Source organism: Heteronotia binoei, chromosome 18 (assembly GCF_032191835.1).
Source record: "Heteronotia binoei isolate CCM8104 ecotype False Entrance Well chromosome 18, APGP_CSIRO_Hbin_v1, whole genome shotgun sequence".
NCBI classification, from domain to species: domain Eukaryota; kingdom Metazoa; phylum Chordata; class Lepidosauria; order Squamata; family Gekkonidae; genus Heteronotia; species Heteronotia binoei.
In genome coordinates, this window is record NC_083240.1 from 45,661,505 (window position 1) to 45,688,728 (window position 27,224).

At 46.9% G+C, this 27,224-nt stretch overlaps 1 protein-coding gene across 1 annotated transcript; it reads right to left on the bottom strand.

The window, feature by feature from the left end:
• Positions 1-4,289: 4,289 nt before the first annotated feature.
• On the bottom strand, positions 4,290-27,201 carry DDX52 (DExD-box helicase 52). Its single transcript, XM_060259266.1, has 15 exons — positions 26,936-27,201; positions 24,532-24,775; positions 23,446-23,585; positions 22,698-22,883; positions 20,740-20,883; positions 19,868-19,979; positions 19,707-19,779; positions 17,780-17,983; positions 16,495-16,585; positions 13,737-13,859; positions 11,667-11,817; positions 10,271-10,346; positions 9,140-9,211; positions 8,131-8,223; positions 4,290-4,814 (listed from the first exon to the last, which is right to left on the bottom strand). The coding sequence occupies exons 1-15, from the start codon at positions 27,020-27,022 to the stop codon at positions 4,721-4,723; spliced, it is 1,890 nt and encodes a 629-aa protein (XP_060115249.1). The 5' UTR covers positions 27,023-27,201; the 3' UTR covers positions 4,290-4,720.
• Positions 27,202-27,224: the final 23 nt, after the last annotated feature.

The window sequence follows — 27,224 nt, forward strand, 5'->3', positions numbered from 1 at the left end:
ACATAACAGAAGCCATGCTGGATCAGGCCAATGGCCCCTCCAGTCCAACACTCTGTGTCACACAGTGGCCAAAAAGCCCAGCTGCCCTCAGGAGGTCCACCAGTGGGGCTAGAGCCCTCCCACTGTGCCCCCCAGCATCTGTGCCGCTGACCGAGGGCTGCAACACTGTAGTGTGGCTAAGAGCCGCCGATGGACCCCTGCTGCAGATGTTGCCCCAGTCCCCTCTTGACGCTGGCCAGCCTCCTGTGGCAGTGAATTGAATTTCTGCTTTTGGGGAGCGTCAGGCCGGGAGAAACGAGGCCGGGCAGCCGCGGCTGAAGAGAGGAGCCGCGAAGGAAAGGAGGAGGGAGACGAGAAGCCCCCCCCCCCCCGAAGGAGCCCCCGCGCCCCCCTCCCCCCCGGGGCCCTTACCTGGCAGGCCCCGCCGCCCCCGCGCCGCCGCCCCCCCCAGCGCCTGAGGAGGCGGCTCCGGCCACGACCCCCGGCGGGCCAGCGGCGGGAGCAGCGGAGGCGCCGGCGGCTCCCAGGCCCGGCCGCAGCGCCATCTTGCCGCCCGCCTCCCCTCCCCTCCCACCCAGGCAGCGGCAGCCTCTCCTGTCAGCTGGGCCACTTCCGGCGCCGAGCCTCCGCCGCCCCGCGCGCCACGCCCGGCCCTCCGCCTGCGCAGCGCCCGCCTCGGCAGGCAGCAGGGAGGGAGGGAGGGAGGGAGGCAGAGATGCTTCCAGGCCGCGGAGGGAGAACAAAGCAGGAGCCAAGGCGCTCCTTTAAGACCAGCAAATGAGGGACAAGCCTATGGAGCAGAGGTCCATCAGTGGCTCTTAGCCGCAGGGTATGGATGGAACTCTCTGTCTGCGGCAGTGATGCTCTGGATTCTTGGTGCTGGGGGGGGCTTCTAGCCCCACTGATGGACCTTCTGATGGCACCTGGGGTTTTGGGCCACTGTGTGACAGTGTTGGACTGGATGGGCCATTGGTCTGATCCAGAATGGCTTCTCTTATGTTCTTATGTCTGGGGCAGTGATGTTCTGTATTCTTGGTGCTTGTGGGAGGGCACAGTGGGAGGGCTTCTAGTGTCCTGGCCCCACTGATGGACCTTCTGATGGCACCTGGGTTTTTGGGCCACTGTGTGACACAGAGGATTGGACTGGATGGGCCATTGGCCTGATCAAACATGGCCTCTCTGATGTTCTTATGTCTGGGGCAAGTGATGCCCTGTATTCTTGGTGCTTTGGGGGGCACAGTGGGAGGGTTTCTCGTGTCCTGGCTCCTGTTGGACCTCCTGATGGCACCTGGTTTTTTGGCCACTGTGTGACACAGAGTGTTGGACTGGATGGGCCGTGGCCTGATCCAACATGGCTTCTCTGATGTTCTTTACTTTTATTCAGAATGTAAGGTTTCATCTGCATACCCACTTCTTCTGATGAGGAATGAGGTATAGTAATGTCGGAGTGTATGCATCTTGTAAGAAAGGAAATGTACACTTGGACATCACTGCACCTCATTCCTCATCTGAAGTAGGAATGCACATGAACCTTTACATTCTGAATAAAACTTGGTTGGTCTTAAAGGTCCTACTGGACTCTTGCTTTGTTCTACTGCTTCAGACCAACACGGCTGCCCACCTGGATCTATCCAGGATGGAGAGACCACCGCCCCTGGGCCTGTGGGAAATGCTCTGTTGATAGGTAACTGGATAGAGGGATAGTAGATCCAGGTGGGCAGCTGTGTTGGTCTGAAGCCATAGAACAAAGTAGGAGTCCAGTAGCACCTTTAAGACCAACAAAGTTTTATTCAGAATGTAAGCTTTCGTATGCATGTACACTTCATCAGACAATGGAATGGGGTACAGTGAGCAGGGCTACATATAGCTGGTGGGCAGTGGTTAAGCTATGCAAAGTGATACAGTTAAAATCCAGTGGCAGAATAGTGAAATTAATGAATTGAGAGAACATTTGGTCTTGATAGCATTTGCGGGAAACCAATAAAACAGTAACATGTCAAAATGTGAGAATGTCGGTCAATTACTCTGTTGCTTGCAAGCTTGGCTCTGCATGTCTATGCATCTATTTTTCTTGTTTTTAGACTGATTGGTTCTACAACCCTAGTCTTATTGCATTGTTTATTGAATTTCCTATCTTGTCAATTCTATCTATCTATCCATCCATCCATCAATCATCTGGCTTTTGTATATAACTATTGCATATAGTAACTATTGTTTTTTAACTTTTGGCCCCATAGTGGTATTCTAAACTTCCTTTGGAGGTTTTTGTTTGTTCATGTATCCACAGATTTGGCCACATTGAGTATTACAAATATTTATTCTAAATGTAACTTCACAATACAGCTATATAAAGGGATTTTGATCTTGTTTTATGTTCTGTCCCTTGGTAAAGAAGCACCTTTCACAATTCTAGGCAGAAGTAGCTTGCTCATTAGGGTGGTGATGCCTTGTTTCCTTCTTGCCCCTGAAAGATGACACTGCCTTTCTCACGGGCCAAGTGGACAGCTTTCCAGCTGATGTTGTTATAATATAAAAAATGCTGAAAGGGAGATCTGAATGCATAAAGGATCAGGTGCTTGTGAAAAGTTTTAAGTGCTCTTTATATTGGGTTGCTGAGGTTGACCAGCAGTGGTCAGTGCAATACACACAGGACTTGGGGTGAAGAACTATGCTGCCTACTTGGGATAAGAGGATGGAGAGTCCAGAATAAATTCAGATCAGCACTGCTTTTGCGTATGTGCCTCCAAAGACTCTAACTAGCCCGAAAGGTCTAGTCAAAAGCCATTTGCTAAATGCTTACAAATCAAGTGATCACTGAGAAGATTTCCCTCTTTGCAGTGGACATGAGATCCCCTCAGAGTGTGTCCTGAGCACATGGCAGCAGGAAGCAGAGCTGCAAACATTCTAGGCATTTCAAAACCAGAAGGGTTGAATTCCAGCCCACCCCACCCCCCACCATAATACAAGGGAAAATTGGAATAGATGTGATCTTATCAAAGCTAAACTTTATTTTGCCACTTTAATAAAGTAATACCCATCATTTAGAACTTAGCATAAATAGTTGTACAATCTGGCATATTTAAGACATTCAACAGTACAGCTGCCTCTGTTTTCTAAAAGCAGAATTGCAAATAACCCCAAGATGCAAAAGTGCATGCAGCAAACTGCTACACTCTTGACCACTCTAGTATGTCTCCTAGCTTTTGCAAGCTGCTAAGAAAAATAAAAGTTGAAAATAGGAAACATAAAAGCCTCCTCTATAATAACAAAATGGTTCAAAAAGATGCTGGGAAAGGGTTTGAAGGGACTATGTACTATATACCCAAGTATAGTTCATACTATCTGTTGCTGTATGAGGTTTCTACTATGTAAATTTTGTGTCATTTAATATGTCATGTTAACACTTATGCTTTGCTTCAGCTCTATTTCAGATTCCTGGTTGGTTCCAGATTCCTAAGTCAACTACTGCTGCATTGTTTATTTGATGGAGCAGAGGTCCCTCAGTGGCTATTAGCCACAACATTGTTGAAACTCTCTGTCTGGGGCAGTGATGCTCTGTATTCTTGTGCTTGGGTGGGGGTAAAGTGGATGGGCTTCTAGCTCCACTGGTGGACCTCTTGATGGCATTTGGGTTTTTTTGGCCACTGTGTGACACAGAGTGTTGGACTGGATGGGCCATTGGCCTGATCCAACATGGCTTCTCTTATGTTCTTATGATGTCCCAACCAGGGGAATGTATTTACATACTCCGTGGGAAAGGGCTGTGGCTCAGTAGCAGAGCATCTGCTTGGTCCCAGGTTCAGTCCCCAGCATCTCCAGTTAAAAAAGGAACAGGCAATAGGTAATGTGAAAGACCTCTGCCTGAGACCCTGGAGAGCCACACCCTGTCTGGGTAGACAACAATCAGATCCTTGATGGACCAGGGGTCTGACTCAGAAGGCAGCTTCATGTGTTCAATGTGATCCACCATGAATCCCAGGGAGGAAGGTGGGCCACAAATAATGTACATCGTGGCTTCCTTGATTGAGTTGATCCATCTCTTGTTGAGTCTTCCTCCCTTCCTGCTGTTTCAACTTTTCCTAGTATTATTGTTGTTTCCAGTAACTCTTGTCTTCTCAGAATGTGACCAAAGTACAATAGCCCCAGTTGGCTCATTTTAGCTTCTGGAGAGAGCTCAGGTTTGGTATGAACTAGAAGCCACTTTCTTTTTGGTGGTCAATGGTATCTGTAAAACTCTCCTCCAACACATTTCAAATGAATTAACACATTAACATACAGACTATTAGAAAACCATTTGAGGGACAAATTTATTCTGAGAACACAAACTTCAAATATTATGCTCAACAGGAGCCACACTTGTGACTTCTTTCAAGCCATATGGATGGAATTAATCCAGGAAAATGCGGTTGTTCTCTTCAAAGGACACAGCGTTGAATGTTTTTCTGGGTTCCCTTCAAAGTGCACAGCATCAGGCCTGCGACGCAATGATCAGGTGTCTGTAATGTTCTGCTTTGTGCTGATGCTGCCTCATCCTCGGGAAACGGGGCATGATGACCTGGAGGCGTGGAGCTTGGCAGAAATACTGATGGCAGGGGAATGTTGGGCAGGAACGAAGCTTGCCACTGTTGTCAAAAAGCACAACAGGAAGGCCTCCACCCCACAGGTCCGTCAACAACCACTTGAGTGTCCTGAAATCAACATTCCTACAAACCAGGAATCTTTATATCTTGACTGATTTTTCAAAGCACTCAGTCTGTGACTGAGAATTGTTATTTTTGGCTTTATTCTTCTTTGCACCTTTCTTGGAGATTATCCTAAGGCAGAGGAGACAAGAGGGAACAAGCGCAAGGTTAGAAGAATGTTAATGGGTCCAGCTTTATGAACATCTCGAAATAAAACAAGCCACAGGTCTCAGAGGAGCCTCTGATTCCTCAGTGAACACAATGTAAATGACAGCTCTGTATTAACCACAAGCCCTGCAGAACCAAGCAAGTGCAGGTAGTTGCTATAAATCAGAATAAAACTCCTAATTTTTTTAAGGAGGCCAGGGTGTGAAGCAACAGAGAGAGTATCCATGCTAATACACTGTGTTTGGGACTGTTGGTTTCTGCGAACATTCCAGTGGTTAGGATTGGGATATCTTCGATTAACTGAATCCCAAATAATTTCCTAGCACAGCCCAGAGGAGTCACAGAATGTGGTGTTTCTGGCCAGGGGTGAGTGCAGGTGTCCCTTCTTTAACTTCAACGACTCCAAGTGCAGTTTCTGATTTCTAACCTCATGTTCTAAGAACCCACCTATTTGTCACACTTTAATCTCAGCAATGGATGATGGAGTCCCTCCCTTCATTTTTATCCCCGCCCCCCCAAAGCAGTTCATGCTGACTCACTGACCAAGTTCACTGAGTCAGCCTTATGGCTCAGCAGGGGTCTTAAATCTGGTCTCAACCAGTGCTCTAGCCCCTATACAAGGCTGCCTCCTCCACCAAAAGCTCAAATATGAAGAAAGCCTTCCTGCTACCCACATGGTTTCTCTAATTACACTATTTGCACATGCAACTGAAGTCCATGTTTGAAGCTGCTCCAAGCCACTAATACCTAGTTTGCCAGCATCAGCCAAAGGAAGTGACCTCTCTAGCCAGTCCCCTGCTCCCTGCCTGAGGTACTGATGTGGGAGAGGGAGGAGGAATGGCAGGGGAGCCAAAGTCACCATAGAGACTGTGGGAGCCAGGAGGCACTGCTGCGATCACACCACTGGCTGAAGACATTAGCTGTTCAGTGACTGTGACAGATAGACAGACAGGAAAAGGCGAAGGAAGACCTTCTCTCAAGCCTGAACATTACAGGGGCCAGGCTCTCTATATTAGCACAACAACATCATTCACATTTATAGCAGAAAGCCAGGACCTACATCTCCAAGCCAGCTGTACAAGATGTGCTTGGAGAAAGGAGCAGTGGGGAAGCACTTTTTTTTTAAAAAAAAGCCCAGCAGTAACTCATTTGCATATTAGACCACACCCTCTGACCACCATTGTTGGAATTCACTTGTGTATTAGGCCACACCCCCTAACATCAAGCCAGCCGGAACCGTCTTCCTGTGCATTCCTGCTCAAAAAAAGTCCTGTGTGTAAGATTTTTAGGCACTCTTCATTTCTGCACTATTCCCTAAATGAAGCCATAACAAAGCAGCAGTCCATTTAGATGCAAGCTCTTCAGCTCTCAGAACCCATTTCACGTAAGACGAATGGAAGGCCCTTCGGGAACTTCCTCTCAAGGTCCGTCTCCTCCATTTCCATCCGGCTTCCTCCTCAGCGAGGCCTCGGGTGCCTGCCATCCATGATGCCGCCTGGCAAGCTGACAGCATCAATCCAGTCGTGGGCAGATGTTGGGGAAGCAAGCTGTGCCATTCAGCCCTAAGGCTACCAGTCACATTCTGTCCTGGACTGCCAGTGCCCAACATGGGGGTGGTTTTGGCACATGAGTTCATCGGGCAACAGGGCAAGACAACTACAAGCCCCGCTACCTGAAGAAGCTGGGTCCTGCATATTTTATAGATCACACCTCTCCCTTCCTGTCAAAACACCAAGATTGACTGAATTCCACAATATCACCCTGAAAGCAAACTGGGACATCTAATATAAAGATGTATCTGGAAGCTAGATGGCTTTAAAGAGGGACTGATAAAGGAGAGACTGGTATATCAATGGCTACAAGCCACGGTGACTAAATGGAACCTCCATATTCAGAGGTAGTAAACCTGTAAATACCAGTACCTGGAGGCAACATGGGTGGAAGGCCTTGGCTGCTATGCTTCGTTGCCAGACCAAGAAGAAACAGCTGGCCACTTCTGTGAGACAGGACGTTGGACTAGACAGACCACTGATCTGATCCAGCAGGGCTCTTCCGATATTCTTAAGAAGCTGCCATCTGTAGCAGTTCACCAGAGTCCTAGCCGGAGCACGTTTCAGAAACAGCTTAACACTCTTTGCCAGGCTATAAACTGGCTTTAAGATCCAGAACCTCCAATGTATTATTGTTCCAGTTAATACGATATGCTCAGAGGCTGAGCAGCTACGCAAAGGCTCAAGCTGTGGCATGTGCTCAGAAAGGCAAGCACAAAGCACTTCTGACTCAGACTGGCACTGGGGCTCCATGGACAAATGGAGGCAGCGTACACAGGCTCCATCTGTCCCACAGACAGTCCTATTCCCAGACCTGAGAAATTACTGCCTCTGTTTCCCTAGTTTTTGCCATTTGGAAATGCCCTGTTATTAAAAGTATGTTAGCTCAAGCTGCTAAAGTGGCTGTTCTTCAGCCCCACCTCCTCCCTCCCCCGTCCCCCCCCCCCGGGGTCAGTCCGTCGCAGTTAAATCCCTGAGTGGGGCAGCTCTTTTTTGCCATCAAGTTGCAGCTGACTTAAGGCAACCCTGTAGCATTTTCAAGGGAAGAGGCTTGCCATTGCTTGCATCTGTGTAGCTACCCTGGGCTTCCTCAGTAGTCTCCCATTCAAACGCAGACCAGCGTCATCCTGTGATCTGACGAGACTGGGCCAGCCTGGGCTATCCAGGTCACAGGGTAGCTCTGCTCCAAGGTATAGAAATGCATGCATCAAGGCTGTGCAGCAAAGCCAGCCTTTTCATAACGGCAGCATCTTTTGGATAACATCACAGGGCAGTTAACATATTTTTAATAAAGCGAATGCATCCCACAACTGCTTGTGAATCAGCACAGGCCAAGCTAAGGGCAGAGTCAATACTGGTGAAAGAGAGGCCAGAGGCAAAGGCTAGAAGCAGCCACTCCGTTTACTTACTAGAAAAGCGCTGCACACGTCCCTACTTTCATCTATGGAACAGAGGGCTATAAGCCCACCATGACTCTCTTGCTTTCCCTCCACATATATCTGCGTGGAACCACATAAGCAGAGTTGCTGCTCTTTCCCAAATGCCTTTCTGATCAGCACATAAAAGCAGCCATGCTGGATCAGAGAGGTGCCTGATGGAACTCCGGCATCCTGTTTTGCACAGTGGCCGACCAGATGTCCCCGACCCACTGAAAACTTACAAGCAGAGACTTCCAAGCCTCCCCCTACTGTTGCCCAAGGACACAGAATATCCAGGCCCGCGTGACTTACCTTTTCCTCTTCGCTTTCCGCTGCAAGAACCGAGGGGACGTGAGGATGTGCTCCCTCTCCAAAGGCTTCTTCATCAGCTTCTTCTTTTGCTTGCTGAAAACAAATGGCATTTGTGGAAGGGGTGGGGGAAGAGCTACATTAGAAAGTCACTGCATTTTTTCTCCCTTCTCCCAGCAGTTAAAAACAAATATATACACAGGTCAGTTCACAGAATTCATAATGCAAGTCTTCTAGCAGGCAGCTCAAAGGAGGAGCAGGAGAGGAATTATGCAAGTCTAGAGAGGACCCCAAGAAGCAGGTGGGGAGGGTGGTCAGGCAAAAGTTGTCACTGCACAGCGCCAGGCAGAAGGAGACCTGCCAAGTCAACGTTTGCCAAGAGCCAAGGCAGGCCTTCCCCTTTGCTGGCAGTGAGAGCTAGCTCACAGATTTTTAACCTCTGGCTCACACTTTTTGTCTTCGTTCAGGAAAAATGGCCCCAGAGCAAACCAATTCATGCCTTAGCTCACAACTTTCAGTAGAATTTTTGCTCACAAGACTCCACAGCTTAGAGGGAGCACTGGCTGGCATCTCCTTCAAGGCCACGGTGGAGGGCCAGGGCAGCCCAGCAGCGGAGCAGTCATCACCAGCTGTGAAACACAGACTGCTGCAGGCCTCCTGTGGCAGAGGAGGGGGTCAAACACACGGCTTCAGAGGGCACTTTGGCCTATGCCAAGTACACCAGGCAGCAAGGGGTGGCCCATTAAAACCTTACTTATTTATTTCCTTCACTTGTAATCTGCTGGGGACTGAAAGTGGCTAGAGCGTGTGCTCGAGACTCAAACACCCGGGGCTGCAGTGTTCTGCCTCCAGAGCTCCTGTCCAAGGTCAGGATTCGGTGCCTCAGCAACAGGCTAGACCACAATGAGTATGGCTGTCCAACATGGCGAATCCACAGAGCGTTGTTTGTTTTTTACCTCCCTCCCCCATCCTAGTGTCACCATTTCCCTCAATCCAATAACATATAAGGTACCTCTGCAGTTTGTGAAAATGTTTTATGTAGTCTGGCACAGGGCAGCCGGCTCGCTGAATAACGCTGGCTATGCTAGAAGAGGAAAAAGGAAAAAGGAGTCAGATGCAACAACCCTCATCAACTTTAGGCATTTTGTTCTGGCCTTGGAATCAGAACCATGGAGTGAGAAGTACTGAATTAATTTCTACAGCAGCCATGAAAAGCAGCCAATTCCCATGCATAGCCCCAGGCTCCATTTTTATGCATTTACTTTAGGCTGGCTTGGCCTAATATGCAAATGAGTTCCTGCTGGGCTTTTTCTACAGAAAAGCCCTGTGTGAAACAATGGTGACCCCCCAGGGGGTGTGGCCTAATATGCAAATGAGTTCCTGCTGGGCTTTTTCTACAGAAAAGCCCTATGTGAAACAATGGTGACTCCAGGGGTGTGTGGCCTAATATGCAAATGAGTTCCTGCTGGGCTTTTTCTACAGAAAAGCCCTGTGTGAAACAATGGTGATTTCAGGGGATGTAGCCTGATATGCAAATAAGTTCCTGCTTGGCTTTCTCTACAGAAAAGCCCTATGTGAAGCAATGGTGACTCCAGGGGGTGTGGCCTAATATGCAAATGAGTTCCTGCTGGGCTTTTTCCTACAGAAAAGCCCTATGTGAAACAATGGTGACTCCAGGGGTGTGTGGCCTAATATGCAAATGAGTTCCTGCTGGGCTTTTTCTACAGAAAAGCCCTGTGTGAAACAATGGTGATTTCAGGGGGTGTAGACTGATATGCAAATGAGTTCCTGCTTGGCTTTTTCTACAAAAGAAGCCCTGGCTGGGGCAGACACGCCACATCATTTTCTTCCAACCATTTTTCTTTTCTGCAAGCCATGTCAATTTCTTCTTCCCGCCATCTCTCATAGAGGTGTGATCTTGTATCGTACAATATCAGTGTGAACTTGGGGAGAAACGGGGCCCTGCTTTCATCAGTTGTTGGGATGCTACAAAGGTTAGACAGGGAGAGCGCCTCCTTGCCGGTGACTGGCCACCTATGATAAATCCCACACCTACCAGTTCCCATTTGCACAGCTGCTAAACAGAAGCCTCAGCCGCAATACGGCTTTACAATCCGCAAACACACTAAAGCTAGAGAAGTACCTTCTTAGTAACGGCTTGTCATCTTCGGTGAAGAAAGTAATTGCTTTTCCTGTGCGTCCGGCTCTCCCCGTGCGACCTGCCAGATGGGAAGACGCAAGATAAACTCTCTCTCTAACGTATATTCTGGTACACAGAAAGGGGGATTGTGTACATGGAACAGCAGGCGACAGAAAGAATGCCTATTAATTGCCAGAGCAGTCATCAGCAAGTTCTCTGCACAGCAGCAAATTCCAGGCTATAAAACTGGATTCCACAACTACGTGTGTGTGTGTGTGTGTGTGTGGGGGGGAAATAATTAAAGAAATAAACCGATCATTCCATTGTGTTTGTGAAACAGGCTGAACAACCTAACAACAGAAAGGTCTCAAATATAACCCATGGGAGCGTAATGGCAAGGTCCACCTACAGCCACGTTTCCCAGGCACTAGATTAAAATGTGCCTCTTCCCCTACGAGCCTTCCTGTACATCTGTGGGCAAGACCTGCTCAGAGGGCCTTCCTCGTTAGAAATAATGCCATTGTCTACTGGCTGCAAGGCCGTTTACAGGAGTGGCGTCTTCCACATCTCCTTCCGGGTTAGTCTGTTGCTAGCTTCCAGAAAGCAGGACACAGTTGTGGTTCTGCCATCTGTGCTTGCGTGTTAAGTATATGTCCGTTTATGATTTTGTCTTCTTCCACCTTGTTGGTTTTTGAATAGATGTTTAGTGATAGTACAGTTACTTTGAAACTCCTTGTGGTGGGAAAGTGTAGTAAAAGAGAAATGATCATAATAATGTGTCATTTTTAACTGCTCCACTTTGTATAGGATCCACTTTCTACTGAGCCAGCCTTTCTAGTTCACAACTGTCACTACTGCATATATGTTCTTTATGCTTAATTTTTAGAAGGAACTTAAATTCTGCACCCAGGCAATTCAGTTTTTATCCTAAGAAAAACTGAATCCCACACCCTGTATAGGTGCAAACTGAAGCAATAAGTTTTTTATTTTGCAATTTTTTTCAGGTTTTCTTGTCAACCACAGTTCCCAAACACTAGGGACCTTTCTTGGCTTCTGAGATTTCACACTATTTTCAGGAATATCTTCCCAATCCATGAGGGCCAGAAACTTTTTTTTAGAGTGAAAACTGAAGACTGTCTGAACCATGCTCTGTGCTGCCTGTTGAATTTTGGGGCACCCACACAGCTTCGCCACTGCCCAAGGACAGGTAAAGATGCTAAACAGCAAAAGTTTTCTCAGAGTTCTGCTACAGGTGGAGATTTCTCTCTCTCTCTCTCTCTCTTTTTAAAGCTTGGAGACACTGAGGACTGAGGTCTCAAACAAGCAACACAAGTCCTCCGCTAGCATGCTTCCCCACCATAAAGCTGAAAGAAAGAAGAGCCCCAGGATCTCTACTCACCGATCCGGTGAATATATTCCACGGCGCTACTTGGGAAGTCATAATTGAGGACCATGTTCACTCCTTTGAAGTCAATTCCTCTTGCTAGCAAAGCGGTGCAAATCAGGACCCAGATCTTCCCTGCCCGGAAACTCTGGACAACGTTCTCTCTCTAGGGAGACAAATATCCCCCCCCCCCAATAAATACAAAGACTAGACAGCCGGTCCAACACACTGTGTCACACAGTGGCCAAAAAACCCAAGAGCCACCAGGAGGTCCATTAGTGGGGCCAGGACACTAGAAGCTCTCCCACTGTTTCCCCTCCCAAGCACAAAGAATACAGAGCATCACTGCTTCAGACACAGAGTTCCAACAATATGCTGTGGCTAATAGCCACTGATGGACCTCTGCTCCAGATGTTTATCCAATCCCCTCTTGAAGCTGGCTTTGCTTGCAGCCGCTGCCACCTCCTGTGGCAGTGAATTCCATGTGTTAATCATCCTTTGGGTGAAGAAGGACTTCCTTTTATCCGTTCTAACCCGACTGCTCAGCAATTTCATTGAGTGCCCATGAGTTCTCGTATTGTAAGAAAGGGAGAAAACTACTTCTTTCTCTACTTTCTCCATCCCATACATAATCTTGTAAACCTCTATCATGTCACCCCTCAGTCAACATTTCTCCAAGCTAAAGAGCCCCAAGTGTTTTAACCTTTCCTCATAGGGAAAGTGTTCCAACCCTTTAATCATTCTTGTTGCACTTTTTCCAATGTTACAATCTTTTTTGAGATGTGATGACCAGAATTGTACACAGTATTCCAAATGAGGCCGCACCATCGATTTAAAAAGGGGCATTATGATACTGGCTGATTTGTTTTCAATTCCCTTCCTAATGATTCCCAGCACGGCGTTGGCCTTTTTTATTGCAATCACACACTGTCTTGACATTTTCAGTGAGTTATCTACCACGTCCCCAAGATCTCTCTTTTGGTAAGTCTCTGTCAATTCACACCCCATCAACTTATATTTATCGTTTGATATCTCACTCCTCCACATGCAGCCAGCTGGGTTACCCTGAGTCAGTCACAAGTTCTCTCAGATGTGTTCTCTCATAAGCAGTTCTCTCAGAGCTCTGTCAGCCTCACCTACCCCACAGGGTGCCTGTTGTGGGGCGGGGAAGGGAAAGGAGATTGTAAGTTGCCCTGAGTGAAAGGTGAGGTATAAATGCAATCTCATCTTCTCATTATTTACTTCACATATACACTGCCTTTCTCCCCCGTGAGGACTCAAAGCAGCTTCCTTTGTTCTCCTCTCCTCCATTTATTCATCATGAAAGCCCTGTGAGGTAGGTCAGGCTGAGAGTGTGTGACTGGCCCAAGGCCACCTGGCAAGCTTCCATGGTAGAGAGGGGATTCGAACCTGGGTCTCCCAGATCCTAGTCCAACACCCTAACCACTACGCCACCACTGGGCTTACTGCTGGGAGAAGGTGTACAGCCAGAGCCTGCGCACAGGAGTAGGCCAGGTAGGCAGCCCCCTAGGGCACCACCTGGCTTACAGGGGTGCTGCCAGGTGTCCCCTCCCCTAGCCCCACCGCTCTCAGTTTCCCGGGTCTGCGCAGACCCAGGAAGCCAAGAGCGGTAGGGTGGTGCATTGGCATGTGCTCTCCTCTGAGCCCACCTCACCCCGCTACACAGACCGGGGAAGCCAAGAGCGGTGGGGTGTCCCGTGCACCCCTTGGAGTCTGCCACAGGCCACCACCCTGCCCTGCTCTCACCTTCCTGGGTCTGCGGGGGCGGGGCCTAGGGTGCCAGGAACTCTGGTGCTGGCCCTGCGTACAGCAGTGCAGCCTTCGCCACTGCCCCACAAGAGCTCCCACAATATAACGCTGAAGGAGGAGGAGACACAGAACTTGTAAGCAGACAGACACCAACTGCTGGTCCCCCCCTGCTTCAGAGCATGTGTTGCTCCCAGAAGCAGGCCTGATGGAGTCCCAGCAGTGACTAGACAACCCGTGGGAATCCATCCCAGAGCACCTGCAAGGGAGAGCCTGAAGGCACAACAGCCTCTGGATTCAGCAACGGCAAAGTCCTACCTGCTGTTGTGTTCTGTCTGCGTGGATGACGTCCACATTGATGCCCTCGTAGATAAGCTCATGGAAAAGTTCTTTTGCCCGCTCAATGGACTGGACAAAAACCAAGACAGGCGGCGTGAAGCCCTGCAGCGGAGAGAGGGAGGAAGAAAGTGAAACTGAGCAGGCGGCTGACCAAAAACCACAGGCAGGGCTGTGCGGCCAAGTGGGCGGAGAGATCCGTGTTACTGAGACGGTCAAACCACGGGGACCAGGAGTTGGGTTCTTCAGCTCAGGCGGACTCAAGCTGCAGGAGTCAAGTTCTCTGTTGTTGGGACGGCCTCCTTTGGAGAAGCTTCTCCAAGGCCATGGAGAAAGTTCTCTGATGGAGAAGAAAAATTTCGGAATTTGTGTGGGCCGGGAGGAAACCTAGAATTAAAATGAAAGTCCTGATAGATGCAAAAGAGAGAGGTGGGTTTCAATTACCAGATTTGAAACTGTATCATGAAGCAATTTGTTTAGTATGGTTGAAAGAATGGATAACGCTATTAAATAAAAAACTTCTAGTGTTAGAAGGCCATGGGAAAAAATTCGGCTGGCATGCCTACTTGTATTATGGGAAAAAGAAGATGGATGGTCTTTTCTCTCACCATTATATAAGGAGTAGCTTACTAAATGTGTGGATAAAGTACAAGAAATATGGCGATGAGAAAAGACCTTTGTGGATAGTGCCGGCTGAAGTGATAAAGTTAACGGCCAAAACAGTTAAGGAAAAACAACTATCATACAACCAACTACTAAAAATACAAAGTGGGAAAATAGAACTGAAAACTGCAGAAGAATTGAATTATAAATATGATTGGTTTCAAATGCAACAAATAAAAAGCTTGATGGAGAATGATATTAAAGCTGAAGGAATAAGGAAAGAGCAAACAGAAATGGAAAGAGTTCTGCTTGGAGATAATGAGAAATTAATTTCAAAAGTGTACAAATTACTTTTACAATGGACTACAGAAGATGAAGTAGTGAAATCTCAAATGATAAAATGGGCAATTAATGTAAATAAAGAAATAAAGATGGAATCTTGGGAATATCTGTGGAAAAACTCTATGAAACTCGCAACATGTCATAGTATTAAAGAGAACTGTTTTAAGATGATGTATAGATGGTATATGACTCAAAAAAAATTAGCAAAGATGAACAATAAGATGCCAGATAGGTGCTGGAAATGTAAAAAGCATGAAGGTTCTTTCTACCATATGTGGTGGACTTGTGAAAGAGCTAAAATGTTTTGGCAGATGATTCAACAAGAGATATCTAAGATCCTGGGATATGAATTTAACAAAGAAGCAGAGACTTTTCTGCTGGGATTACAAATGGAAAAATTTCCAAAAGAAGATAGAACTTTAATATGGTACTTACTCTCAGCTGCTAGGACATTGTATGCGCAGTTGTGGAAGCAAGAAAAAATACCAGAAAAATGGGATTGGACTATAAAAGTTATGTCATGGAGTGAAATGGACAAATTAACAAGAAAACTAAGAGACTGCGATTTAGAACTTTTTAATCGGGAGTGGAAGAAATTCAGAAGATATGTAGAAAAAGAGTGGAAAATAAAAGGACATTGGACAATTTTTGATGATTAAGACATTTAAGACAAGAATATAACTTTTGAAGGGGGGATCTTTTTCTTTATCAATTTTAGTTTTTTCTTGATAGTTAAAGGTACCTTTAATATCTGTTTTTTTCAAAAAAAATAACACTGGCGGGGGTCAAGTATTGGGGGTAGGGGTGGGAGAAAAGTAAGATGTGGGGTAGAATGATGTTTTTTTTATCTTAAGCCTTTTATAAGTTGTAGATATAGTTCTACTACCATATGTTGCTAATAAAATTGTTTATGTACAATGGAGAAAGTTCTCTGAACACACTTCAGATTTTAAAAATCCAAATTCTACGCCGTGTACTTCATCACATTTTTCATCTTGCTGAAGCATGGAACATGTGGAGGAAGAAAACTCTTTCAAGGAGAGTCCATATATAGGAATGGCCTCACCACAGACCGGAAGGATACATGCAACACAGCAAGACAGCAGAGTGGACTATACCACTTCAGACTCTGGAGAAGGGAGCTGCTCTTCCTTATTTGTTTTTTTAAAAATCCCCCCCTTGCACATCAAAATCTAGCATAACAGTGAGATGGCTAGCTTAGAACTTCCCTCTCCATGTACTAGTGCTCTGCTTGCAGGGGAATTGTGTTGAGAGAAGCAGCTGCCTGAAGAAGATATTGTATTTATATCCCGCCCTCCACTCCAAATCTCAGAGCAGCTCACAATCTCCTTTATCTCCCTCCCCCACAACAGACACCCTGTGAGGTTGGTAGGGCTGAGAGAGCACTCACAGCAGCTGCCCTTTTGAGGACAGCCTCTGCCAGAGCTCTGGCTGACCCAAGGCCATTCCAGCAGCTGCAAGTGGAGGAGTGGGGAATCAAACCCGGTTCTCTCACATAAGAGTCCACACACTTAACCACTACACTAAACTGGCGCTGCACCCCTCTCCATTGTAGCTTCTGTTTTTCCAGTTAAAAGATGAGGCAGTAAGTGACATGAAAGATCTCCGCCTTGAAAGCTGCTACCAGTCTGAGTAGACAATAATGACTTTGTTGGACCAAGGTCTGATTCCGCACAAGGCAGAGCCATGTGTTCACTGGATCCAGCCTGTTTTATTAACAAGTGCATCCGCATCACCAGACGAGGAGCCGTAAAAAAGCAAAACCCTGAACTACCTTTTTCACAAGGTCTCTCACAGCTAGCAGCTTCCCAGTCTCTGATCCCACAAACAAGAGCTCCTGATCCACCGTCTCCGCTGCAGAATTCCTGGAACCAAAAACAAAGTGCTGAAAAGGCCCTCAAGCTGAATTACTGCAGAAGGAACTGCCCGTGCAAGAAAAGACATTCCGCCAGCCACCATGCCCAGTTCAATAGTTGGTCAGTGTTACTAAATGAGAGAAACACTTTACAAGAATAGTGACGTGGTACCACCAGAGTACTGCCTTTCTTCCCCCTCCTCAGAGATGCTATGGCATGAGAACATTAACCCAGAACATTAACATTATTAACATTAATAATACATTAACATTACCCTGCCCATATCCAGAAAGCATGTGGACTCTGTGCCCAATTTTTTTATCCTGCACAAGCACAACGCAGGCTAATGCACGCATGTGCACAGACAACGAACCACTGCATTGGGGTGCTTAAGTGTGGCTTGCCGTGTACTTTCAAGCAGTCTGCCAAAACCAGGAGTGGCCAAACTTGCTTAACGGAAGAGCCACACTGAATAAATGTCAGATGTTTGAGAGCTGCGAGACATGAACATCAGATGTAGGTAAGTAGGTAGGTAGGTGGGAGAAAGGGAGGGAAAGAAAGCAAGCAACTTAAAATGTATTCTCCAAATTGCTGGCTGGCTTGCTTTGAGAAGTGTTTTAAAGAGACAAAAGGCTTCTCCATGCTGGCTGATGGGGCGGTGGGGGCTTCAAGAGCCTCATAATGTGTGTGAAAGAGCCACATGTGGCTCCTGAGCCACAGTTTGGCCACCCCTGGTCAAAACAATGATGAAAACAACAGAAATAAATATCAACAATCCAGAAGCCCCTTCCAAGTTTCCACAACATGCTGGAGGTGTTTTCCAGCAAGATAAAAAAAAAAAATCTTAATAGAAAGAGTTTTTTGTCTCAATGCAAGTAACCACCATAGAAAATCCCTGGAACAGAAGCGTGATGAATGGTACAGGCGCCAGAGAAGGAAACCGATGGAGAGGAGACCTTCCATAAGCAATAGCCAGCAGGTGGACCATAATGAGGAAGAAATTCAGAATGGCAGTCGACAATGAAACCAAGTTGTACAGACCTAGCTGACAGCTGGGCTTTACTCAATACCCTGAAGACACAAACGAAATTTGGGGCCTGGTTTCCAACAACTAGAAAGCCAAACAACCCGACAGGTGTCGAAGAGAAGAATCACAAGAACCTACCATGGGAAAAGAAGGTGCGGCTGGGTCTCTGTGCTTACCTTGCTCCGATGGAGACCGAAATGACGTTGTCTAAGTTCAGCTTACACCACTGCTCTACGTCGTGGGCAAATGTAGCGCTGAACATGGCCCTCTTGACGAAAGGGGAGGGGCAAGCCAGGAAGATGGTGGCCAGCTGGTCTCGGAACCCCGTCTTCCCATCTTCAAACAACTTGTCTGACTCGTCGACCACGAGCCACTCGACCCTGAGGCGGGGCAGAAGGTTGCCGTGAGTCGCCTTCCTCCACCCTCAACTACAGGTCTTCGTGTGTTTGGCAGGAATACTCAGTATTGCTTTGTCGAGGGGTCGTTCCTAGGTGAGCAAGAGGGCCCAACATTAGAGGCCCCCAGCTGGAGAGCCCCGATTTTTATTAATAACATTTTTGCCTCTTCTTCCCTCCAAATACTGGGCCCCAAGCATCTGATGACAGTAAATATGACCATTCAGTTTCAAGATTCCTTGGGAAGGGATTCTCCTGCCTCCTATCTTCACTCTGATGAGGGCCTTAACTGCAGCAAGGGAAGCCGTGCTGACACTACGTCATGCCTAAAACCTTTCGAAGTCTGCAAAAACACACCCCACTGGTCCATCTGGTCCACTGAGCTGCCCTGAGCCCGCCTTGGTGGGGTAGGGAGGGATATATATCAAATAAATAATAATAATAAAAATAATAACTACTGGCAAGAGTTCTCCAAGTCTTAAGCCAAGAGCTCTTCTTGTGAAGTGAAACCAGAGAGCTCACGGGTATGAGTAAGGTATATAGCTTAGAACACTCCGTCAGAGCTTTAACTAATACATACATTGAAAACAACATTTTAAAACGCAGTATTTTTCACATATTAATTTGGAATTATTTCACAGACTATTTTACAATATACAGTGTTTTGTCTTCATTTGCAGGACTCCCTGAAGTCCAGGGCACCAATGCAGGCGTGACTGCAGTTCCCAGACTGGTGTGGCTGCAGCTGGACTGCTGCGTCCGTCCACTTCAGAGAATCCTTCAGGCAGCTCACCGAGGGATATAGTTTCAAAAGCCGGCCCTTTCAAGAGAAGCTAAGGACAAATAGAGGCATGGAGCCGTGCTTGATCCTTGGAGATAAGCAGAGCAGGGCCAAAACTGAAACCTTACAAGAACTCTTCTTGGGCTACTTCCAAAGATGCTTTTAATTGGTCATGCACAAATACAATACATATGCTGAAGGCTTTTTTTTGCAGCAGAAACTCCTTTGCATATTAGGCCACACCTCCCTGATGTAACCAATACTGCTGGAGCTTACAGGGCTCTTCGTACAGGGCCTAATGTAATCTCTTAGGGATTTGCTACATCAGGGGTGTGTGGCCTAATATGCAAAGGAGCTCCTGATACAAAAAAAGCCCTAAGAACATAAGAACATAAGAGAAGCCATGTTGGATCAGGCCAATGGCCCATCCAGTATATGCTCTGCCTCCCCCCCCTCCCCCCAAAAAAGTTTCTAGTCTTTTAAGGCTGAAAAAACAAGCAAACCCGGGTAACCTCTGAAGCCAAATAGGGACTTTCGGCAGGGTTTCCAGCACTCAGGGAACAAACTGTTCATGTTCTACTTGGGTCTCCTGGAATGCTAGCAAAAGCTGTGCCTTTACGCTTAAATTTGCATTCTTCTGCCATGAGGTCCCAGCTGGCTTCTGGCAGCCCCATGGGGTTTTCAAGTCAAGAGATATTCAGAAGACGTTTGCCATTGATTTGCACAGACCGCAGACTTTGGGTAAAAGGCATGGAAATGAGGGGTGCATCTGAAGTATGCTGCGCTTACTACTCAATCCTCAGGCAAAATTAGGTTTCTGCTTATGCAACCAATGTAACTGGCCCATGCTTGGGTCAAAGTGTCCCTTCTGGAGGGATCCTGAAGAAACTGGCTCAGGCAGCTTTAAGAAGGAGCTACAGAACATACCTGGCCAAGTCTATTGCTGGAGGGTCTTGTTTCAGTAAATAAATAAGTCTGTTTGGAGTGGTCACCAGGATATCTGCAGGAAAACAAACACTTATTGAGAAACAAAGAAAAGGGGCAGGTGGATAGAATGCTGTCTGAACTGAGATTTATACCCAAATTACCAAATTTGCGGGAGGATTTTGGCCCAAACTTCTTTGCGGCCTCAGCAGCTTTCTGGATCATGCGAATTCGGAAGCCTGTCCCTTCAGATAGCTTTACCAGCTCTCTGTGCGTCTACAAAAGAAAATGTGCCCAGGCTGAAACGCTTGCAGTAGGTTCTTGAGGAAGCAAAAATGATGCTCTGCTGTAAAGGCTTCGCACTACATCGTAACAGCCTGCGCCAGGGATTCAGGATCAACCCACCAGTACCTCCAAAGGGCCTTGTGTAGCACAGCTTGTAAAAACACTCCCTCGAACACAAGACACAGAAAAAAATTCTAGGGAACATCATTCTCACCGGACTGAAGCACATTCTAATGATCACGTTTATACCCTGCTCTTCTTTTGAGAAGTAGAGTGGCTTAGACAGAGTTCCCATCCAAGTCTCACTGGGAAGGGGCTGTGGTTCTGTTTTGCATGCAGAAGGACCCAAGTTTAATCTCCAGTTAAAAAGAGCAAGTAGTGATGCAAAAGACCCCTGCCTGAGACCCTGGACAGTTGCTGACAGTCTGAGCAGACAATCCCGACCTTGAAAAACCAACAGTTCCACTGACTCGGTAGACAGCAGCTTCGTGTGTTCATTGCCCTCCTCTGCTTGAAGACATGAAGCAATCTAACATCGAGCCAGCCCATTGGCCCACTGCCTATTATGACTGGCAACAGTTCTTCAGTGTCTCAGGCAAAGAACGGTCCTCCCCCAAGACTTGCTCCTGGGTGGAACTTGGGCACTTCCGCATGCAAGCAGGGGCCCTCCCAATGAGCCAGCACTCCTCCCATAAATCATACACACAAAGTGCCTTCCAACCGACTCACTCACAGCCCTTAACCATCATACCTGGTTGGCCAGCTCCCGGGTGGGTGAAATGATGAGAGCTCTGAAACCTTTGTTCATAGGCTGCTTCAGGTGCACTAGAACGGGAACGGAAAAAGCCAGGGTCTTTCCGGAGCCCGTTGGGGCACAGGCCAGAAGTTCACGACCCTAATGGGGGAGGGAGAAGGGGGGGAAACTTAGGTAAGACAGAGCAAGATAATTTGCATACCATAAACAAACATGTAACAGTAAACCAAATTAGGCACGAAAACCAAAAGAGTATAAAAGAACAGCACTAACACGAAAGGTAAAATCTCCCAGTGGCAACACGGTGTAAGCCCTATTAAATATATTTATTGTTAGTATCATATTTATTGTTAACATCCTTAGTGGAGAGACCCAAAGCAGCTGACATCATTCTCTTCTCCTCCACCTTAGCCTCGCAAGAACCCTGGAAAGCGGGTGAGGCTGAGAATGTGTGACTGGCCAAAGATCGAGCTCTTGGGGCAGAGCCAGGATTCATACCTGGGTCTTCCAGATCCTAGCCTGATACCACAAAACCCACAGAGACAGGTTTCTACACACTCAGGGGACTGCACAGAGAAACAGAAAAATATGACTTTATAAATCAACTCTCGAAAAATTCCCAAAGAGCAGAAATATTTCAAGAAGGGAGATGGAGAAATTAGTCTGCTTGTGACCTGAAGAGCTTACAGAAACCTAGACAGGGAAACCAGAGGATGGGGAAGTTTTCTGACAACTTCTTCCTTTTCACCCTGCAAATCCTTACAGCTTGCTGTTAATTACATCAGACAGGCACTGGAGGATACAAAGTGCTTTCAGCAATGGTTCCATGCAACCTCACAACAACCCCAGCCAAAGGCCAGCTGATGGGGCTCTCTGGGCTAGCGAAGGCAGCAGTTCCCAACCTTTTTGGTATGGTGGCCCACAAGTCCAAATTGATTTGGTATTGTGGCCAACTCAGGGCTGGCCCAAGGCTTTTTGACACCCTGGACAAACTGTGACCTTGGCGCCCAACTAGTTCAGCCCAGTTTCTCCAGCGGCTAAGCAGCTGTTTTTGAGACACCAACAACTAATGCACAAATGGTGCTGCTGCCCCACTATGAACCAAGCAAGTAGCCTTCCACATGGAAGGTAAGCTAAGCTGCAGCTTTTGACCATCCTCTCCTTCTCCAATACTCCCTCTAATCTCCCTCACAGTCTCACTCCACTGACTATGAAGACACTTTTTACTCAATCAAACTGTATATGCATGAAAGAACGCCCCCCCAAGCTAATTTATGACATGGAGGATACTGCTTCAAAGGTCAGATCCTAGCTTTTCATCTACAGAAGAGAGCAAAGGAAAGAGCAGGGACAGTCATTGGAGAAGGCTGCCCCGTGACCCATTTTGCAACCCACTTCTGGGTTCCAACCCACAGGTTGGGAAACATTGGTGTAAAGCATATAGCACAGCTGACATGTGAAGAAAGCCCTTTGCACGTGGGTTTAAAAAAGTGCTTAACACTGGGTACAAGCCTTTGTAAATATACATGTGACCACACGGGGGTGTTTGTGTGTGTGTGTAGAAAAAAAGCCCAGTAGGAACTCATTTGCATATTAGGCCACACCCTGACACCAAGCCAGCCAGAACTGCGTTCCTGCTCAGAAAAAGCCCTGTGTACACACAATATTTCCTTTCACAGAAAAATGAGAAAAAAACAGCACACAAGGTACTTTAGACTATGCTGTTTTAAAGCTTATGCTCCAGCATGTGTGCATTCAAGCAGTGTCTTCCCCATTCATTTCAACACAAATTCAGCTTTGCAAGCACAACATCAACTCCCACCCAAGCACTGAAATGAATGGGGAAAGCTCCTGCTTACGCAGATTTCTCAGGTTCACACCAAAAAGCGCTATGCAGAACTTCAGGCCCGTTGCTCGCAAGTGGCTAGAGAGAGAGAAATATAATCGGCACCCACGTGAAGCATGACTGGAATGGCTTGCATCTGAACTGGTGTGGGAGACTGGAAACCCGCAGCTTCAATATTCTGCATGATCTTTGGGTGGATTTTGTATTCGTCTCTGAGTTGCTCAAAGGTAGCAATTGGTTCTGGAAGATCTGTTCCTTGAATGTAGATCTTGTGCTGGTTTCTGAATTGGTTTACCTGGGGGAAAAGAAATTTCGACACGTGCTGCAGTCAAATGGCATTCAAGGAAAGATATCTTATCGTTTCTTCTTAGGCATCCTCAAAGAAGCAGAAGGTGCTTCTGGAATGCAGCCGTCCTGCTTTAAAACTTATTCCCTCGAAAGATAAAACTGGCACACATTCATAAATAATAGGACTTTGAATATTTAACTGGCTAATTAAGCCAGCTGATTGCAAATTGTTCACTTAATCTAGATGCAGAAGTTTATATTTTGGGGCAGATCCACTGATAAGAAGAAAGTATGCTCGTGCTATGAGAATGCAAAATCTCTCTCCCCCAAAGACATCAGTGGAACTACTAACAAGATTCCCTGATCTTGGAGAAGCTACTGAGTCATAACTCTGATTCTAATTCAAACCCTGAACACACGACTAAAAGTCCAATACTCTGCCCATTTTCAGGGAAATTCATTTCCTACATTCTCAGCCACAAGAGCAAACCAACAGAAGTTTTATTCACGGTTCAATTTAAGGTCTCCACAAATGTCCTCATAGAAAACTTTTCAAAGAACTTCCTCACCTTTTCTCGTCGGGCTTGTTCCAGTTTCTCGGCAGTGGGCTTCTCCTGCCCCCTTTTTTGGGAAACCCCGAGCTTTGCTTCCAGAGCAGACATCCACAGCAGTCCATCATGCTCAGTGCCAGCAAGTAGTGGAGCTGTATCTGAAAGGTTCAAGAACACCCACAGTGTACACTAGGACTGCCACAGCAGTCACCTTAGAAAACCAGGTGGCTATAGTGGTTCGGAGTGCTTTTGCCCAGCTTCAGCTTTTGCACCAGCTGCCAGGGACCCATCCTTTAGATACATCTACAATGGACTACTGCAATGTGCTCTACTAGGAACTACCCCTTGAAGTTTGTTCGGAGGCTGAACTAAAGCTACACTGCTAGTTGGGACCAGCTATTGGGATCATGCGACCCTGACATTACAGCAATTACACCTGCTACCAATCCACTCCTGAGACCAATTCAAGGTGTTGGTTTTGGACTTTAAAGCCCTACATGGCTTGGGATCAGGTTATTTGAATGACCAGGTTATTCTGTATGTTCCCTCCCAGGATTAAGACAGCAGAGAAATGACTGTCTCATCAAAGACGTTTTTTGGTGAGTAAACAAGAAAAGTCCATTTCACGATTATGGATCACATCGCCCCAGGATGATGCCCCTGGTCCCCTCGCTTTCACTCTTCAGGAGGCACTTAAAGAGGATTTTATTTAGAACTGCATTTGGTTAAATTTAGTATTGGTCCTGAGTAGTGATTCTATATTTTGGCTTTATATTTTTAATGTATTTTATTTTATGAGATCTGCCTAAGTTTGTAAGCTGCCTTGAGCTCCATAAGGAAGATAGAGGGCTGATATTTCAAATAAAAAAATAATACATCGTACATTGTGATGTCTTTTCTCCTGGACAAACCATTTCAGAGCTGCTTGTCTGGATAGTCCTGACTGCACAACAAGGCAAGAGTTACGCTTCCCCACAACTAGAAGGGGCAGTTGCTTTTTGGCAGGTATAGTGCCTTAATAGTTCCTGCTTGCTAACACCTTGACAACATCCAAGTTCAAGCCCAAAGAAGATCTGATTTTAAAACAAGCTGACGACTCATTACCTTGGGCCTTCTTCTTCTTTCTCCTTGTTCTCCCTTCTGTGCTTTGTGCATCTCTTTTTCTCTTTTTTGCAGCTCCTCCAGATTCACTCAGGTCATCTTCAGAGTGTGTTTCAGATGACTTTTTTGCTTCATCTAGAGGCTCAGTTGCTCCTCTGCCATTCTCAGAAGGGTTTGGAATCTTTTTGCTCTTGCTTGCAAAGAAGTCAAGCTCTTCCAGGTGTTCTTTGCTCTTTGTTTTGATTACCTGGAATGAAACAGAGCAACATCAACTCTCTTCTGTGAGAACAAAACCGGGTGCTCAGCCTGAAATTGAACTTTTACCCCCCAAATTTAGATTGAAGGTCAGGTCAGTATCAGATAAGAGTTTAGGTAAATACTACCTAGATCTCCAAACAAGGATGCCTCAGCAGGCTATATTATTCTGAGTGCTGAACTGCTGTGATTTATGGTTCTACCCCACACAAGGCAAAAAAACTCAGGCCTCTTGTCATGCAACAGACTTCTGAACGCATCCTATGTTCAGAACCCATTTGAAGAAGAAGACCGCAGATTTATACCTATACCTATACCTTCTCCCCCCACAACAGACACCCTTTAAGGTGGGTGGGGCTGAGAGGGCTCTCACAGCAGCTGCCCTTTCAAGGACAACTCCTGTGAGAGAGCTATGGCTGACCCAAGGCCATTCCAGCAACTGCAAGTGGAGGAGTGGGGAATCAAACCTGGTTCTCCCAGATAAGAATCTGCACGCTTAAACACTACGCCAAAATAACTTCATACAATTCCCACAAATACAATACAAGAATCTAACATCACTTAGTTTTTTTGGTTTTAGTATTCAATATTTTAGCAGCTTTATGGAACAACAAGCTGTATTCCATGGTTGCTTTGCACATACCACAAAGACAAATTTGCCATGAGAAAGCCCACGGGCTCTTGTCCCAGCTTCCTTCTTCCTCCTCTCTGGTCTCCTGAGCTCCCTGTGAGAGCCGTGACCTGCTTTTGAGTTCCAATCCTGAAAGTAAAGAGTCCAGGAGCACCTGTAAGATTAACAAATTTTATTTCAGCATATGCTTTCAAGAAACACAGCTCTTTTTGTCAGATGTTCAGAGATCAGTGTTTCTCAAAAGCTTACACTGCAATAAACATTGTTAGTCTTAAAGACGCTACTGGAGTCTTTACTGTTTTGCAGCCAAAGACTAACAGGGCTAACTTTGCTGGATCTCTAAACTCCAAACAGGAGGCTGAGGCAGTTGCAGGGACTGCACCACTTCTGCCTGCTGCAGGATTACACACTGGGACACTCCCCTGTCAAAAGCAGCCAGAAAGCCAGGCCAGCAGATTGGGGCAACCTCTCTCTCCACATTGGACTGATTTTCAACCTTGGGGGATATCTTCTACCCAAATGAAGGCTCAAAGCTGGAATGCAACCTCCGAATGACCTGCTGCCCTAGTCCCCTCTTGCATCCCGTTGCCTGGAGAACCAGGTCTAACACCAGGGATGGTCCACCTCTGGCTTGGGAACCACATGTGGCTCTTCCAAACATATTGTGTGGCTCTCAAAGCCCTCACCGCCCAATCAGCCAGCTTGGAGAAGACACTTGCCTCTTTAAATCACTTCTCCAAGCCAAGCCAGCCAGAAGCTTGGAGAATGCATTTAAAGTTAAAGTTGCTTTCTTTCCACCTCCGCATCTACCGGCTTCCCTGCCTGCCTTTCAGCTCTCAAACATCTGGTGTTTATTCTATGTTGCTCTTATGTTTGGGCACCTCTGCCTAACAAGCAATTGACCCTCTGAAATGTACTAACTCCCAGGTCTGATTGAGAATTCAAAGGGCAAGAGAAAGGCCGGACTAGGAAGATAGATACAAGGCCACCGGGGATATGGTTTTTTTTGAGGGGGGAGCAGGAGTTTTTAAAAATGTAGTTAAGTCACACGAACAAGCTTCCTCGGGAGGGGGTGGGCTCTCCTTCCATGGAGGTTTTTCAACAGAGACTAGATGGCCATCTGACAGTAATGAAGATCCTGTGAATTTTGGGGGAGGTATTTGTGAATTTCCTGCATTGTGCAGGGGTTGGACTAGATGACCATGGAAGTCCCTTCCAACTCTAGGATTCTATTAGGAAGAACTTCCTGACCATTAGAGCGATTCCTCAGTGGAACAGGCTTCCTCCTTGGGAGATGGTGGGCTCTCCTTCCTTGGAGGTTTTTCAACAGAGGCTAGATGGCCATCTGACAGCGATGAAGATCCTGTGAATTTAGGGGGAGACGTTTGTGAGTTTCCTGCATTGTGCAGGGGGTTGGACTAGATGTCCCTGGAGGTCCCTTCCAACTCTATGAAGGGAAAAGGCAGAGCCCCTGAACACGTGCAGAGCGCATCCCCCTTGCCGGATTTCAGGCTCTCCCACCTTGAACCGCTCCGCGTCGCCCCTGAAGCGCTTCACGTCGAACTTGGCGCCGGCCCCGAGTCTCCGGAACAGCTCGTGGGCATCCATGCTCCAAAAAAGGGCTACCCAGCATGCCCCGAGCGGGGCGTCGCGCGGATCAGGAAGCGCCCACCGCGTTGCCCAGCAACCGAGAGGAAGAGGAGGCCACGCTAAAACATGAAACGGAAACGAGGCATACGCACTTCCTTTGACGTTTAAGCCCCGCCTCCCTCGTGACGTTAAGTCATGCGAAGCGAGCGAGTCGTGCGAA

What these genes read in the sequence shown, in the direction of transcription:
- DDX52 (XM_060259266.1), bottom strand. Translation starts at nt 27,022, where the DNA reads ATGGATGCCCACGAGCTGTTCCGGAGACTCGGGGCCGGCGCCAAGTTC. An exon ending in AAAATCCTCCCGCAAATTTG is followed by an intron (nt 19,780 to 19,867) that starts GTAATTTGGGTA and finishes GTTTTCCTGCAG; the next exon opens with ATATCCTGGTGACCACTCCA. An exon ending in CGGAAAGCGAAGAGGAAAAG is followed by an intron (nt 4,815 to 8,130) that starts GTAAGTCACGCG and finishes CCTCTGCCTTAG; the next exon opens with GATAATCTCCAAGAAAGGTG.